The sequence below is a fragment of the Scyliorhinus canicula genome, chromosome 6 (assembly GCF_902713615.1).
Source record: "Scyliorhinus canicula chromosome 6, sScyCan1.1, whole genome shotgun sequence".
In the NCBI taxonomy this organism is placed as follows: Eukaryota; Metazoa; Chordata; class Chondrichthyes; order Carcharhiniformes; family Scyliorhinidae; genus Scyliorhinus; species Scyliorhinus canicula.
Window position 1 is genome coordinate 85,147,715 of NC_052151.1, and position 17,567 is coordinate 85,165,281.

At 47.9% G+C, this 17,567-nt stretch overlaps 1 protein-coding gene across 1 annotated transcript in view; it reads left to right on the top strand.

Annotated features, from left to right (window-relative positions):
• The window catches only part of LOC119967280, a 304,394-nt gene that overhangs the window by 145,351 nt on the left and 141,476 nt on the right, over positions 1-17,567 (top strand). The window contains exons 6-7 of the mRNA XM_038799603.1: positions 6,152-6,250; positions 12,729-12,835. Coding sequence (XP_038655531.1) covers positions 6,152-6,250; positions 12,729-12,835 — 206 coding nt within the window. The remainder of the gene's footprint in view (positions 1-6,151; positions 6,251-12,728; positions 12,836-17,567) is intronic.

Here is a 17,567-nt window from a genome sequence, read left to right on the forward strand (position 1 = left end):
CCGCACTTAGGCTCATTTCCTGCACTAACGAGCTCAGCGCGCAGTGCAGGTGGAGATCGCAGCTTCATTTTAAAATTATGCCCCAAACTCTGAACCACCCACTGTGGCTTCCGGATCCCATCACAGCCCCAAATTACCAACGAGGGGGTCCTTGAGCCCCCGCACCCCACCTCATAAGGTCTGGACACACCTGGGCCCAATCCCTGGCAAGGACAAGATGCCACCTGGGCACACCCATCCTGACACACTGACAGTCTCCTTGCCAGCCGGGCAGTGCCACCTGGGAAGTCTGGCATTGCCAGGGTGGCTCCTGGTGGCACTGTCAGGGTGCCAGACTGGCAGTGCCATAGTGCCCAGCTGGCATCAGGGGTACCAGGGTACCACCCTGCCCAGAGTCCAACCACCCAAGGGCTCCTGAATTCCTCAGACCACCCCCACCCCCCAAGTACCGGTACTGGCCATTAGGTCCCGCACCTTGGATAACTCTGACGCAGACATATCCAAGTGAGCCTAACTGCTCACTTGAATATGCAAATCTGGATCCCGCCCATTGCAGATGGGATGTAGATCGCGATGCCTCATGACATTTTGTTAGATCTCTCAAGGCGTGACGAGGCCGGTAAATTTCACGAGAGGCCTCTGGCGAGATTTGCCGGCCTTGTCGTGTCCTGATTCAGGCACGACAAGCCCAATGGTTCGTGCCCATCATTGTGGGCCCATTGCTCAAATTCTTTCTTTCTGAAGTGAAATGGCTGAAAATTGATGTTCGATTTAGCAGCTGCTAAAGTTGAAATGTTGAAGTTTTCCTACTTAAGTGAACTTGATGGATTCAGCGATGAATGGGAGGGTGTTTAGACTTCTTTCTTTACTGGAAAAGCAGTTATCAACACTTGAAATCAGCCTGTTTTTTTCTCAGCAGACCAGCAATGATTTTCTGCATGCTTTACTGTGTAACTCCTGGCGACAGAGGAACATAGCTCTCGCGCACTGTTCACAGTTAGTTTAGTAAGAAGTCTTACAACACCAGGTTAAAGTCCAACAGGTTTGTTTCAAACACGAGCTTTCGGAGCACGGCTCCTTCTTCAGGTGAATGGAAAGGCTTGTTCCAGAAATGTTTATATAGACACAGTCAGAGATGCCCCGGAATGCGAGCACCTGCAGGCAATCAAATCATCAAAGATGCAGAGAGAGAGGTAACTCCAGGTTAAAGAGGTGTGAATTGTCCCAAGCCAGTTCAGTCGGTAGGCCTCTGCAAGTCCAGGCTTGTTGGTGGGGGCATCGTGCGGCTATCAACAGGCAGGACTGTTCCCTTCCAGTTGGGGAACACTTCAGCAGTCAAGGACATTCAGCCTCTGATCTCCGGGTCAGCATTCTACAAGGAGGCCTTCAGGAGACGCGACAACGCAAAATTGCTGAGCAAAAACTTATAGCTAAGTTCCGCACGCATGAATGCGGACTCAACCGGGATCTGGGATTCATGTCGCATTACATTCGGCCCCCACCAACAAGCCTGGACTTGCAGAGGCCTACCGACTGAACTGGCTTGGGACAATTCACACCTCTTTAACCTGGAGTTACCTCTCTCTCTGCATCTTTGATGATTTGATTGCCTGCAGGTGCTCGCATTCCGGGGCATCTCTGACTGTGTCTATATAAACATTTCTGGAACAAGCCTTTCCATTCACCTGAAGAAGGAGCCGTGCTCCGAAAGCTCGTGTTTGAAACAAACCTGTTGGACTTTAACCTGGTGTTGTAAGACTTCTTACTGTGCTCACCCCAGTCCAACGCCGGCATCTCCACATCACAGTTAGTTTGGCTGAGCTGTGGGCTGGAACTGACTTACTGAGATCTTCTGGGTTCGCTGCATGATGCCACACAAAATTGCTTCTTAAAGCCTCCTTTATACAGTTCAAAAACACAAAAATGGATGCTTTGCTAATTTTTAATATGTCATTGTTTCAAATAAGCAAGGAAGTTAATTGAAAGGAAATTACTGCTGATGCTGGAATCTGAAACAAAAGCAGAAAATACTGGACAATTTCAGCAGGTCTGACAGCATCTGTGGAGAGAGAAGGGAGCTAACGGTTTGAGTTTAGATGACTCTTCATCAAAGCTAGAAAGAACTAGAAATGGGGTCAGATTTATACTGTAATGGAAGGGGCTGGATAGAGGACCAGTGATAGGTGGAGATTGACAAAGATGCCATGGTCAGAAAGACAAAAGGAATTTAAATGGGGTGGTTAAGGCTATGAAGGGTGCCGATAGAGACACGTAAAGAGATTAGAATGTGTGAATAGCAGAACAAATGTGAACAGTGTGTTAAAAGGCAACTAGGAACAGTTGGCCCAAGTGGGGTGGGGGAAGGGGAACAATGTTGAGGGGCTGCCAGATCAATGGAAGAAATTAAAATAAATTGACAGAAATAAAAATGGGGTGAAGGTGGAGGAGAAAGTTCACAGACTGAAGTTGTTGAACTCAATGTTAAGTCCGGAAGGCTGTAGTATGCCTAATCAGAAGATGGGGTGCTGTTCCTCCGGTTTGTGCTGGGATTCACTGAAACATTGCAGCAGGATGGTAAGTTGAAATGGTAAGCAACAGGAAGGCCTGGGTCTGGCTTGCAGATGGACTGAAGGTGTTCTGCAAAGCGGCCACCTGGTTTGTGTTTAGTCTCTCCAATGTAGAGTAGACCACATTTAGAATACAATAGACCAGATTGAAGGAGGTGCCTGGAAGCAGTACCTTTCTTGAAAAGAGTGTTTAGGGCCTAAGATGGTGAACAGGGAGGAGGTAAAGGAGCAAGGGTTACACCTTCTGCGATTGCAAGGGAAGGTGCCATGGGAAGAGGGTGAGGTGTTGGGTTGATAGAGGAGTGGGCCAGGGTATCCCAGAGGAAAAGGTCCTTGTGAAATGCTGACGAGGGGTGTGAGGGGGGTGGTGGAATCATGCTGGAGTTGGCACAAGTGCCGGAGGGTGATTCTTTGAATGCGAGTTTGATGGGGTGAAAAGTGAGGACAAGGGGACCCTACCCTAGTTCTGGAAGGGAGGAGATGGGTTGAGAGCAGAGGTGCGGGAGTTGGATCAAACATGGTGGAGAGCCCTGTCGACCTCGGTTGGTGGGAACCCCGATTAAGGAAGAATGAAGACATGTCAGCAGCACTGTTTTGGGAAGTGGCGTCATTGTACCAGATGCAACAGAGGCGAAGGAACTGGGAAAATGGGAAGGAGTCTTTACAGGATGTGGGGTGTAAAGAGCTATAGTCGAGGTAGCTGTGGGAGCCAGTGGGTTTGTAATGGATACTAGTGGATAGTTTATCCCCAGAAATTGAAAAAGAAAGGTCAAGGAAGTGAAGGGAAGTGTCGGAGATGGACCACGCGAAGGTGATGGAAGGGTGGAAATTGAAGGCAAAATTAATAAATTTTTCCAGGTCCAGACGGGAACGTGAAGTGGCACCGAAACAGTCATTGATGTGCCGCTAAAAGTTAATTATAGTGAGATTCTTTGAAATCCCTCCCTGTCTCTTGTTATCTTAAAAGCCAAAGGATTTCATATCTTTTATTTTCATCCCTGGTGGAAACTTTGCATCTTAATGACTCTTTATAACCAGCTTGAAAGATGGGCGGGATTCTCCCGTACCCGGCGGGGCAGGGGGTCCCGGCGGGACAGAGTGGCGTGAACCACTCCGGCTTCGGGCCACCCCAAAGGTGCGGAATCCTCCGCACCTTCAGGGGCTAGGCCCACCCCGGAGTGGTTGCCGCCCCATCGGCCGGCGGGATAGGGTCCTCGCGCCGAGCCAACCGGCGCCGAAGGGCCTCCGCCAGCTGGCGCGAGTCAGCGCATGCACAGGAGCGACAGTGCGTACTGGCGTCATCCCTGCGCATGCGCAGAGGGATTCACTCCCGAACTGGGAATGGCATATGACCATGGCTTCCGGTGCGGAAGGAATAGAGTGCCCCCACGGCACAGGCCCGCCCGCAGATCAGTGGGCCCGGCTGTGGGCCAGGCCACCATGGGGCACCTCCCGGGGCCAGATCCCCCCGCGCCCCCCCCAAGAACCCCGGAGCCCGCTCGCACCGCCAGGTCCTGCCAGTAAGGGACCAACCCTAATTAACGCCGGCAGGGCCGGCATAGAACTGGCGGGACTTCGGCCCATCGCGGTCCGGAGAATCCGGACAGCCCCGGCGCCCATTGAGTTGCGCCAGACCCCGCCATTCTCTGAGGCGGGCAGCGTGATTAACGCCGGACTGGTTTTTGGGGGGCAGGAGAATTCGGAGGACTGCGGGGGCGAGATTACGCCAACCCTCGGCAATTCTCCCACCCGGCGAGGGGGGTCGGAGAATCCCACCCCGGAATCCCACAATGTTTGAACAAACACAGGAAGGAGACAGGTTGTTTGTCCAAACATCTATTTCAAAAAAAGCTTTTTTAAGGTTTGAAAGCAGAAATGTACCTTTAAAACAGTTGTCCTTAAAATCTGTGATATCATAATTACACATTTGTCATGCACTCCTATCAACTACTCACAGGAGTGAAATAAAGATTTCATATCAATTCTGACCAAATGGGAGGGATTCAATGCCTTCCTCCGAAGCAACTATTGAAGGTGGCATTTAATTGGGTAGAAAGGTGATAGGTGGGGACCCCATCTATTGCTTCCTGTCTCTGCCCCAATTAGTCTGGAACTGAAAGGCTCTTGTTCAGCCTTTCTAGAATGCTGTCAATTGAGACTCTTAATTAAGGGTCTCATCCTGCCATTGCTAGTCTTCAACAAATGGCAGGTGGGGCAGTCACCAGGCTGTAAGCCTGAAAAGCAAACTGTTGCCGTTACCTATGGGCTCCCAGGGTAGGGGAGGGGAGGGGGGTGGTATGTGCATATGTGTGTGTGTGTGTAGGTGGGGGAGGTCTCATTCAAAGGCACTCAATGCCTGATCAAGGGACCCAACATCAGGAATGGGGGTCCCACTGAGACCCGCCTTGCTGCCAACCCCTCTCCCTGCCGTCTCCTACAACCCCCACCCAACCACATCCATGCTGCTATTACACACCTAGGGCGCGATTCTCCGCTGCCCAGGCCGGGTGGGAGAATTGCAGGAAGGCTGCGATTCTCCCACCCCCCCCCCCCCCAAATGGCATGTCGCGTTTTGCGACACGCCGCTCGGAGAATTGCGGGTCGCCATTTTTCACGGCGACCCGCGATTCTCCTGCTCAGATGGGCCGAGTGGCCTGTCGTTCCCGACCTGTTCACGCCGGCGGAAACCACACCTGGTCGATGCCGGCGTGGACATAGCGCCAAAGGTGAGTTTGGGGCCTGTGGGGGGCGGAGAGGGGAGCGACCACCACGGCCGTGCTCGGGAGGGGACTGGCCCGGCCCGCAATCGGTGCCCAAGAGATGCACTCTTTCCCCTCCGCTGCACCGCAAGATCAAGCCGCCACGTCTTGCGGGGCAGCGGAGGGGTAGACGGCAACCGCGCATGCGCGGCTGACGACATTAGGCGCCGCCGGCCGCGTCATACTCGGCGCGCCGCCTTGACGCCAGCGGCAAGGCCCGGCGGCCGAGTTGCACGAAATGCCGCTCCTAGCCCCCGGGGGGGGGGGAATAGGGGGCGAGGAGAGGCCTCCGACGCCATCATGAAACACTCCGGGTTTCACGATGGCGTCGCCCGTTGCGGAGAATTCCGCCCCTTTAGTCTGGGTCCCTAGACCTGGGTGCATTGCCGGCTGCTGCCACTGCTCCCACTATCACTGCCTGCAATAGATAGTTGCTGGCATCTGATTGGCCAGCAACTTTGAGGGGGTGGGATTTCAAATCCTGAGATCCTTAGCTGATGGAAGGCCTTCAACTGGCCATCTAAATGCCTGTACAGCATTCTTTGGCAAACCTTCCCCAAAGAACATGATGAGGAGCTCCCACTGAGTCACAAAGCACCGGGTGAGACAAATGTAGCCTTAATTAAATACCGGCCAAAATTTCTAGTTTTGTATCTTGCGTCAATAATATTTCTCGTTCTTTAGCACTAGTAATTGCACACAACAGCTGTCGACCACTTCACTCATTTTGAAAGGTTTGTGTGTAACTGGTTAGGAAGTGCCAATTGCTTATGATGGATAAATGAATGCAGGAGAGATATTCTTCTATGCTTTCTTCAATCTCAGGAAACACTCCAAAGAAGGATTTTTAGAAATGATTTCAAAAGGAAGGAACAAATGGTTAAAGGAAAGTAACAATGACATCAATGGAGTTCAATTGCACAGGTGACACTTTATTAATTTCGTTAAAATTGATCATTTTGTTGATGGCAAATCTAAGTATATCAATATTGTCCAAACTGTTTTTATTATTTATATAAATATTTTTGGAACCATGGAAGACTGTTCTTTAAAATAACAATCATGTTTTCTTCTTAAAAGGATCAAAACAGTTTTCTATGTTTTGATATTTTAAAGAAATCATGAAAACATAAGTGTATGAATTTATTAGCTTGTATGTTTGATTATGTCCTATTGGGATCTTTGGGACAAGCAAAAGGACTATGTGCCATGTTTTGAGTGGGTGAGCTTGAGAAATTGGACAGAAACCCATTATATCTGACCTCACCTAAAATGAGGCTTCAATGGCAATAATTAATGTCAATACAACACATTCATTATCATCATCACCCTGATGGAACTGGCTGTTTTTTTCACCAGCATTCAACACGTATTCAATGTTGCAAGGTGAAGCACAGTCTCAAGTTATACTTAAGCCTTTAAGGCCAAGTTGAATTTTATTTTCCGAGATATAGACTCCCGTTGTGATTGGACAAAGGGTGGAATCTTCTCAGCTTGGTCCCTCCTGGAATGGTGAGAGCATTTTCACACCTGGAACCCAACTCTGAACTGGACACCTAACCATTGCTAACTGATTGTCATCCCACTTCCGGGCACCCAACCAGTTAGGTAGAAGGCAGGATGATCTGAAAACGCTGTCAAAAGCATGGGTTACAAACCTCAACAGCAACCCCAGAAATGTAGAAGAGCCCTTCAGTGATGGGCACATTGTCTGCCATTCACAATGCATGTTCATATGCTCTACTGGAATGAGCTCTTGTGCCCAGAGGCTGCAAATGTCCACAGCAACTTGCCATGAAACCCTCAGGCCTTGGTGCTCAGCAGTGCTGAGACAGTTCATCCTCTGCCTGCAGATCCTAAGTGAGGTGGGGGGAAGGGGGAGGGGGAATGTGTGTTCACCTCCTTTGATTTAGACCTGGGTATCCAGCTCCTTGTGAAGGAGCATACAGCTGAGGAGAGGACAGCTAGTGCTACCCTGATGCTGGTGATGGTGTGGCCTCTGCTTTTGGCCCGTGGCAGAAGTGGAAGGTGGATTTGCAGAAGTTTGAAACAAACAGTGAGAGAAGAAGTGCTTTGAACTGGAGTCTTTCAATAGCCTTGGCCAGAGCTCTTCAGTGTAACTGATCACAGGCTTCCTCGCACGCCAGTTTCAGGAGCCCTTCCCAAAGTGTGCTTTTTTTGTCTTTTTTGCCTCAGAGATCCTGACAGGTTTCTGATAGGTTGGGAAACTGGTCCCCTGGTTTGGAAATCCAGAATTTAGGGCTAAACCAGCTCATCGTGTGTTTCTCAGCAATCTCAACCACTTTACTTGACAGTTCAAGCAGGTTCACTGCTAGCCTTCAATCCCACCCTGGGGAAAACCAGAAGCCAACATCAGGATCCCTGCCCAACATCAATTTCCAGGATGTTGCCACATGGCTCTCCCCCAGATCCACCTCCACCAGCCTTGAAAAAGTCATCCCAATATTGAGTTTTACAATCCCAGTTTCTGATGTAATTGGATGGGAAGATTTCAGAATGGAACCCTGCCTCAAAAGACCGTAACGTTTACTTATTTTTATAAAACATGGAGGGACAAAGTCACAGGGCCGCTAATTAGCTTTAACTACAAGAAAAAAATATTATTAAACATGAAACGTTGGATTATTATACAATACTCCTTTACTCTCCCTTATCTTAACAAATAGACTCAATTTTAAGATTAACACTAATTACAAAGTATATCTTAAGCCACAAGTATCTCATAATTAAGCGTATAATATGATTGTGGTAAGACATACTCCTTTCTGAACCTAAGTCGTGTCTGTGGGTTTCTCCTTAAAAAAAATCCCCGCCCAGATAATTCTTACATCATGAACCACCGTGTCTCACTGAACTCCAGCTTTCACACGAGAGATTTCAAATTCCACTTTCAAAAGTCACACTTCCAAATCTTCTTTTAAATTATGCTTTCCTTCCGCTGCACCCATCAAGGTTTTTATTTAAGGATTTACACCTCTCCCTTTCATACATACTCTGAGGTACAGTCACCGATTTCCACAATTATTTCAAACAATGGGCGAAATTCTCCGACCCCCAGCAGGGGCGATCGAACCCCGGGGGGTGCCCCCACGGTGGCCTGGCCCACGAGTGGGGCCCCCCGCTCAGACTGCGGGCCAGTGCCCTGGATGGACTATTTTCCTCTATGTCCGCCACGGCCTCCGCCATGGCGGAAGCGGAAGAGAACCCCACATTGCGCATGCACCGGCAGTGACGTCAGCGGCCAGCTGCCGCTGACGTCACTGCCGGCTCATGCGCGGACTGGCGAAAGCCTTTCGGCCAGCCCCGCTACCGGGGGCGCCGGTTTTTTTGCGCCGGTCTTCTGGTGGCAACCGCTCCGGCGCAGGGCTGGCCCCCAAAGGTGGGGAGAATTCCCCACCTTTGGGGAGGCGCGACCCCTACTCCGGGACCCTCCGTCACACCGGGTAGGGGAGAATGCCACCCAATGTCTCTCAAAATTTAGTAATTTCTCACAAACCGAAGCACTGCTGCAGATAGTCTTCTGGCTTCTCACGATCCAATACCTTTTCAGCTCTCTGTGCCTTTACTTAGTTTCCTCTGTTCCATTAACTCCAGACTTCTTGGAAACTTCTCTTTGTTTCTCGAGATACCTTAACCAGCTGGACTTTCGGTTTCTGCCATCTGTTTTCTTAACCATTACTCTAGAGTATGTCTTTTCTTCTAGCAAGGCTGAGAGAGATGCTCTCTCTTTAGTCTTCTAAAACTAGCAGAGCTGTGAGAGCTGCATTCTCTCTCACTACCTATCTCCAAATGCAATCAAATTAGCTAAACTAAAACTTAAAAGCTTCCCTATCTTACAAGGTCCCAGTTGCTCAACAAAATGCACATGGATATGCTTTTTCTTTATTCTTCACACTGTGACCCTCTTCAAGCACAATAGCGACACAGTTGGAACTTAGCCAACGCCCACAGATACAAAATCCTTTGTCCAGAATTAATCTAACTATCGGCTTTACCCCTCCAGACACAGAAACATTAAGTTAAACCCATTTAAAACTATTCCTTATTTCAAATGTTTACCAATGCAAATATAAATTCCTTAAAACTACCTTTATTTTTCGAACAGCAATCAACATTGATAAATGTTATCACTTTATTGGAAGCAGGATTATTTCTTAAATACCTTTGAGCCTGCCCATTCCTCTAAGCATTTGCACATGTCTGTCTCCTGCAACAGTTGCCATTTTTCATTCTGCCCTTGTCCCCACTTTGCAATGAGCATCCAAGTGTAGACAGGAATATCTTTGGATGTCTGCCCAAACAAATCTCATTAATTTTACTGGGGTCAGCACGAGGTCAGTCGGGCGGATTGAAAACCTGTCCCACCACACTTCCACAGCTGAACGCACCACTGCAGAAAATCTTGGTCAGTGCCTTTCCCACTGTTTGAGAATCTCCTCTCCCTCCAGTGATTAAAGTAGCAAAATAACCCAAGACTGCTGTCACTTTCACAGCAGGAGACAGATAAACTCAGAGAAAATAAGAGTTCATTACCTTTTCAGTGCTGCCCCCTGGTGTTATTTGAGTTTTCTCACATTTACAGGCTGATCTTTGTGCCTGTACAAGCAGCCTTTACCTTTCAGTCCAGAAAAAACAAATGCTCATTAGCATTCCTCTAATCAGAAATTGCCACTCCAGTGTTTTTGCTGAAATCTTGCACAAATGTATGGCATTTGAAGTACTGATTGGTTTGCAAGCACAACAAGCAGAGAATTGATATGGCATTAGAAGCGTTTTTATTTATTGGCCACAACCTCATGCTGCAGCAAGGAAGGAAATGGCAGCGAGGTAGAAAACAAATCAATGCCTCCCCATCTTTTTTTACATCACTGTACCTAGTTGAAAGAATAGCTTGGTGGCATTTATCTTCTGCTCAGTCTTGCCTTGGAATTTCTCCTGAAACCTGTGAATTTTTCCTTTCTTCCATATCATCCATGACCTTGGCACATCTCTCACCTCCTACCGTGTTTACCTCATAATTTTGTGCAAAGAGGTGATCTCATGAATCTCCAAGATGGTTGCTATTATCTGATGTCTCTGTTCAAGAGAACATACAGGCCGTCTTCATCCAAGGAAGCAGTTCTTACCATGTTTCCTTTGCCATATTCCACTCCTGTCCTTATTTTGCTTCAGGCAAGAAACAGTGCTCAGTTTTGACTGCTCTCCAGACATCCTGGCCACCCCACTTATCATTTCCAGACCTAATGAAAGCCTATTCAAATTATGTTCATACATTTAACGCCTGACGAGATGCGATCAGCTGGTTACTTTTCAACTGGGATTGCTGAATCAGCCCTGGAAGGGAATAGATGTTTTTGCAAGAAACCGGAAACAAGTATACAATGGATGGGTGCCTATTGGTAAGAACATAAGAACTAGGAGCAGAAGTAGACCGTCCGGCCCTTCGAGCCTGCTCCGCCATTCTATTAGATCATGGCTGATCTTTTTGTGGTCTCAGAGCCACTTACCCGCATTCTCGCCATATCCCGTAATTCCTTTATTTTTCAAAAAAACATCTACCCTATCTTTAAATATATTCAATGAAGTAGCCTCTACTACTCCTTTCGGTAGGGAATTCCATACTTTAACCACCCTCTGAGTGAAGAAGTTCCTCCTTGATTCAGTCCTAAATCTGCTCCCCCTAATCTTGAGGCTATGCCCTCTTGTCCTACTTTCACCTACCAGTGGAAACATCCTTTCTACCTCTATCTTACCCATTCCCTTCAAAATTTTATATGTTTCTATTAGATCCCCCCTCAACCTTCTGAATTCCAGTGAATATAATCCCAATCTACTCAGCCTCTCCTCATACGATAACCCCCTCAACTCCGGAATCAGCCTAGTGAACCTCCTCTGCACCCCCTCTAGTGTCAGCACATCCTTTCTCAAGTGTGGAGACCAAAACTGCACACATTATCCAGATGTGGCCTCACCAGCACTTTGTACAACTGCAACATTACCTCTCTACTTTTAAACTCAATCCCCTTCGCAATGAAGGACAAAATTCCATTTGCCTTCCTAATTACTTGTTGCACCTGCAGACCAACCTTCTGTGACTCATGCACAAGTACACCCAGGTCCCTCTGCATAGCAGCATGCTGCAGCTTTTTACCATTTAAGTAATAATCCGTTCTGTTGTTACTCCTACCAAAATGCATGACTTCACACTTATTGACATTTTACTCCATCTGCCAGACCTTTGCCCACTCACTCAATGTGTCAATGTTCCTCTGTAAGGTTTTACAGTCCTCAGTACACTTTGCTCTGCCACATACCTTCGTGTCATCTGCAAACTTGGATACCTTACACGTAGTTCCCAACTCCAAATTGTCTATATAAATTGTAAATAATTGTGGTCCTAACACCGATCCCTGAGGTACACCACTCGTCACTGATTGCCAGCCAGAATAGCACTCATTTATTCCCACTCTTTGTTTCCTGTTAGACAACCAATCCTCTATCCATGCTAGTACTCTACCCTTAACACCATGCATCCTTATCTTATGCAGCAGCCTCTTGTGCGGTACCTTGTCTTTGCCTTTTGGAAATCTAGCTACACCACATCCACTGGGTCACCTTTGTCTACCTTGCTCGAAATGTCTTCATAGAATTCCAAGAGATTCGTCAAGCATGACTTGCCCTTCATGAATCCATGCTGCGTCCGTTCTATGGGACAATTTCTATCGAGGTGCCCTCCTATCTCTTTCATGATAATAGACTCAAGCATCTTCCCCACGACAGAGGTTAAGCTAACCGGTCTATAATTCCCCATCTTTTGTCTACTTCCCTTTTTAAACAGTAGTGTCACATTTGCTGTTTTCCAATCCTCTGGGACTGCCCCAGTGTTCAGCGAATTTTGGAAAATTACCACCAGTGCATCTGCTATTACTCCAGCCATCCTGGGATGCATTCCATCAGGACCAGGAGACTTATCTATCCTGAGCTCCATTAGCTTGCCCAACACTTGCTCTTTCGTGATAGTAATGGTTTCCAGGTCCTCACCTACCTTCTTCTCTCGGTCAATTGCTGGCATGTAAAAGTGACAAGGCAAAAAGATTCTGATATGATGGTTGGGTATTCATTGGAAAGATCTATACAGAATGGATCATTTTAAATGCCACTAGTGGATAAGGGAAAGTTTGGAAAACAGTGACAAATATCATTTCTGGATATTAGTTTGCAAATTTTTCAATAACATGGCTTTTTAAAAATCTGAAGTAAAATTTCACTTTGTGAAATCCGTGATATTGCATTTCATCATTTGTACAGGGAATAGTTTCCAGTAAATTAGTTTCCATTGGTATGCATTTATTTATTATCCTGATTGTATATTTCAACACAGACATGATGGTCCATTTTGGCCTGTGGGATTTGGTCCATTATGTTCAACTCCAAGTCACATCATAAATTGTCCTGAAAGTGAAGCACTTTGGCACAAGACTGAACAAGGTGACTGTGTAATTTTCTATTATTAGAAACAATTTATATTTGGTCTTTGGAATAAGACTGCAGTGCAAATTTGCCTCGGTACTAATCAAGTCTGTCTATCTTAGCATTTAATATATTCAATTATCCAGTCCATGTTGTTTTCTGAGGATAAAAATTCCAAAGACTAACAACCTTCTGAGATAAGAAATTCCTCCTCACCGCTACCTTAAATAGGGAGACCACCTATTTTTAAAAAAAATTTTAGAGTACCCAATTAATTTTTCCCAATTAAGGGGCAATTTAGCGTGGCCAATCCAGCTACCCTGCACATCTTTGGGTTGTGGGGCCGAAACCCACGCAGACACGGGGAGAATGTGCAAACTCCACATGGACAGTGACCCAGAGCCGGGATCGAATCTGGGACCTCAGCGCCGTGAGGCAACTGTGATCCGTAGTTTTGGATTCCCCCACAAGAGAAAACAACTTCCCGATATCCACCCTGTCAAATCCTCTCAAAATCATAAATGTTTCCAAAAGATGATCTCTGATTGTTCCAACTTCAATTGGCCCAACTTCCTCAACATTTCCTCACAAGGCAGCTACTTCATCCCATAAATTAGTCTAGTGAACCTTCTCTATGCTTCCAATTTGATTATACCAAGGGTTATAGTGACTGCAGTAGTTATGTTCTGAGAAAAATAATTTTGTTTTGTAAAAGCCTGGGAGCATCCCAGAGCCAGAAGGTGAAATTGACCAAAGGAATGTGTTTTTTCAGTCTGGACTAATGGACTGTGGTTTGACTGGGAAAGTCCTGGGGAGTTAATGTGCTTTGCAGCCTGCAGAGATCATTTGCTCTTCAGCTTGGGGAGATGAGGTCATTACTGGGTGGTGCCAAGGAATACAGGGAGTTAGCTTTGGAGAGAAGAGGTGAATCGTGATCTGCCTGACACCGAGTCCGCAATTCTCTCACTGTAAAATGTTTATAAAATAGTAATAATATGTAAAGCAGAGAAGTCTGTCTGTGGGTAAGGAAGAAGCTGAAACACGCTGATGATATTCAGCCAGAGACTGAAGGGGTTCTAACAAGAATCTGTTCTGTGAAGCAAGTGTTACTCTACGCCATGTTGATTTTTAAGATTGATTGGGAGCTGTATGTTTCTTTTCTTGTTGTTTAATGAGAAATTGATTAGTAGTGTTTAAGGCAGGGGTGGGCAAACTACGGCCCGCGGGCCGCATGCGGCCCGCCAAAGGTATTTCTGCGGCCCACCAAGTCATTAAAAAAAAAATAAAATAAAATAAATAAAAAAAATTTTTAAGGTTAATGGGGGAGGGCTGTTGGGTTACTTACTGGTATAGGGTGGATACGTTGACTTGAGTAGGGTGATCATTGCTCGGCACAACGTCGAGGGCCGAAGGGCCTGTTCTGTGCTGTACTGTTCTATGTTCTATATGAGGCGCCCAGAATCATAACCGGGTGAAGTAATTATTTTACTTAATATACTATGCGGCCCTTTGTGAATTGTGAATTTCTGAATGTGGCCCTTGCACGGAAAAGTTTGCCCACCCCTGGTTTAAGGGGTAATTGTAAGCTGTTCTTTTCGGGTATGAAGTTAAAAAGTTTAATACAGTATTCCTAATGAAGTTTTTTTTTGTTTTAAAAATATCAAAGCCCTCTTTCTTCAAGCAATCACTCCTGGAGCAAATCATTCTTTCCACACAGTTTTACAAAATAAGCTATACTACTGGGGTTTTGAGCCAATGTCCTGGCCATTGTTGGGGTCTGGTCTGGAATCGGAAAAAGACTGAAACTGTACACAACACTCCAGATGTGGTCTCACCGAAGCCCTACAGAGCTGGAGCAAAACTTCCCTCTTTTTACTCCATTCCCCATGCAATAAAGGCCAACATTCCCATTTGCCAATTTCAAATTAGTAAGTGACAAAAGTTTGGTGAGTGACAAAATTCTTCGTGAGTGCGACTTAACGGAAACATTTCTAAACATTTTGGGTGCGATTGGCGGGGTGTTTCTCGATGGCTGGGTTGGTGAGATCGCGGCCCATATTTAATGGCACTTAGTGCCAAAAATGAGCCCCCACCAGGCTGCTGGGCTGCCTCACTATCTGATTCGTCAGACTCGCACCTCAGCATCTCACAGCTAACAAGCTGCTTTTAAAAGCTCCCTCACCACTCACTCCCAGTCAGCACACAGCAGTGAGCAGACCTGCTCCTCACTTTGGGGATGCCGGCCTGGCCCGGCTTCTTGACGCTGTGAATGAGTGACGGGGCATCTTGTTTCCCTGAGGGGGTTGGAGGACCAGCAGCAGGGCCACCAATACTGCCTGGGAGGCAGTGGCAGTACCTGTCAGTGAGGGCGGTATGACTAAGAGGACCAGTGTCCAATGTCAGAAGATCAACGACTTCTACTGAGCTGAAAGGATAAGTTACCACCTCAGTTCTGCCTGGCACCCCTCAAATTTCCAACACCCCCCCCCTCCAATCATTGGCAGAACACCTTGCACCGTCCCCACATCCAATCTTTGTTCTTGTTCCTCAGCAGCCCCTGGCATCCACCAGCATAATCCCTTCATGTCCAGTTGAGGTGCCTGCACATGCCAACTGCAGTGGACCCCCAAACCATCAAGTGCGCAACTCAAAAAGCCGCCCTCTTATCCCTGCAGGAGAAGATAGCCCTCAATAAGTGGGAAAGGGCCAAGATGGGGGGGGAGTACTGAAGATCAGATTCCTCACCCACTTTGAGCAACCGACACTGGAGATGGCAGGTTTGACCGAGGAGAGTGCAGTTACCGACAGCAAGGTTGGCCTGCGCCACAGAAAAGAGGATCCATTGCCCCTTCACCCAGATGACCTGTCTCAAGTGAGTTATTTTTGTCAGACAAAATGATCCTTCCCTCTCACTGACCACAGGTCCATTGTGCCGCAGGAACCTCATTTGATGGGGCCGGGTCATCCGGAGTCCTGTGCCCTGTTCCCCCCCCCCCTCTCAAGAGATCACCTTGGAGGTGAAATCCGAGGCCATCAACGAGGCATCATAGCTATCATCTCCACCTTCCATCAGTGCAGGGACACACATCTCGGTTTGCGACATAAGTGGACGGAGTTCTGGGACATACTCTGGTAAGCACGTCATAGTTTCTGATGCAAATCAGGTGGAGGCAATAACATCTCGGAGAGTCAGCAGTCAGATGGCGATCCTGGATCCCAGGATTCCAAACTGAATCCCAGTCTGATGCCAATGTTAGGACACGGCCATGAGATTCGGGAATGAAATATCAGCAAAATTCCAGCGAGTGTATAGCCAATTGGAGGAGCCCTAAAGGTTATGGACACAGGAGGTTATGCCAGCAATGTGTGGCACTGGGGCCAACACCGCTAGGGTGGTGACCGCAGTGGAAAGCCTGGAGCATGATATCTGCGCCTTGAGTGATGGTGTCCAAGGCATGGCTCAGTCTGTGACGATCAAGGCTGAGAGCTTTGACATCATGTCCCAGTCGCTAAGGGACATATCCCACATGCAGGTGAACATTGCCGACGCACTGCAGAGCATGGCCCAGTCACTGAGAGACATGCCCCAGGTGCAGTTAAACATTGTCCAGACACTGCCCAATCACTAAGGAGCATCGCTGAGGGCATTGAAACCATGGTGCAGACAACAGAGAGGTGCCAGGACTGGCTAAGTCAAATGGCAGAGAGACCTTCAGAGCTCACTCCAGCTGTCCCTCCATCCCATGGAGATCTCAGGGTCCACGGGCATGTCAAGGAGGAGGAGGAAGCGATGGAGGCCTTCCCAGGGCCTGCCACCAAGGAGACAGTGATGGTCCCCAGTTATTCTGAATCCCCTGCACTTGAAACCGGCAGAACTCGAAGGAAGCATGAAGAACAGGGTAGCACGGCAATGACAGTGACACCGGTAAGTCGGCCAGGACACCCTGGCTCAAGGCCCTCCAGAGGACGTCTGCCAAGGGCATCATAAGGCCACAGGGCATGGAAAGCAGCAGGCTGCCTCCACCATTGATGTGCATCCTGGGGAGAAACCTAGACAGAGCACTCGACTACAAAAGATCAAGAAGATTGAGGGGAACTGAGTAGGTACTGTGGGGGGATGGGAAGAGGTGGTGGGGGGAGGTCACTATGTGTAGCTTGGGGAAATGTCCAATATTCAATATCAAAACATGTTCCATCTGATACATGTGAAGACACTGTCACATTAATCTTCACAGTGGGCCTGCCTGCAGCCCTCCCTTCCCCCCAAGCACAGTGGTCCAAGATCAAACACCCCTGAAGCAGATCCCGTTCAGACGATGGATGTGAGCTCACTGTCAGCCGAAAGAAAGGAGTTAAACTTTGGCATAAACCAAGGAGCACCAGAGCCAACCTCACAGCGAGTGATCATCACTCTCCTGCCTTGTATATTGGCCAGCTAACCATGCCAACACAGGCCCATCTCCCTGGGGTGATGCAGACCCTGGGAGGGTGGGACAGGGTAGTTGGAGATGGGTGGATGGGAAAGAGGGGAATGGGAGGGGAAAGAAGGGGAATGGGAGAGGGGAGGGAGTGGAATGAGGTGAAGGAGAGGAATGGAGGGGAAGGAGGGAACTGGGGAGGGATGGAGGGGAATGTTAGGGGAGTAAGTGAGCTGACAGAACAAGCCTCAATCTATGAGAAACAGGCAAGGATGAAGGCCTTCCTGGGCTCGTCTTCCATCGGCGCCTGGTCCTCCTCCTCCTCAGACAAG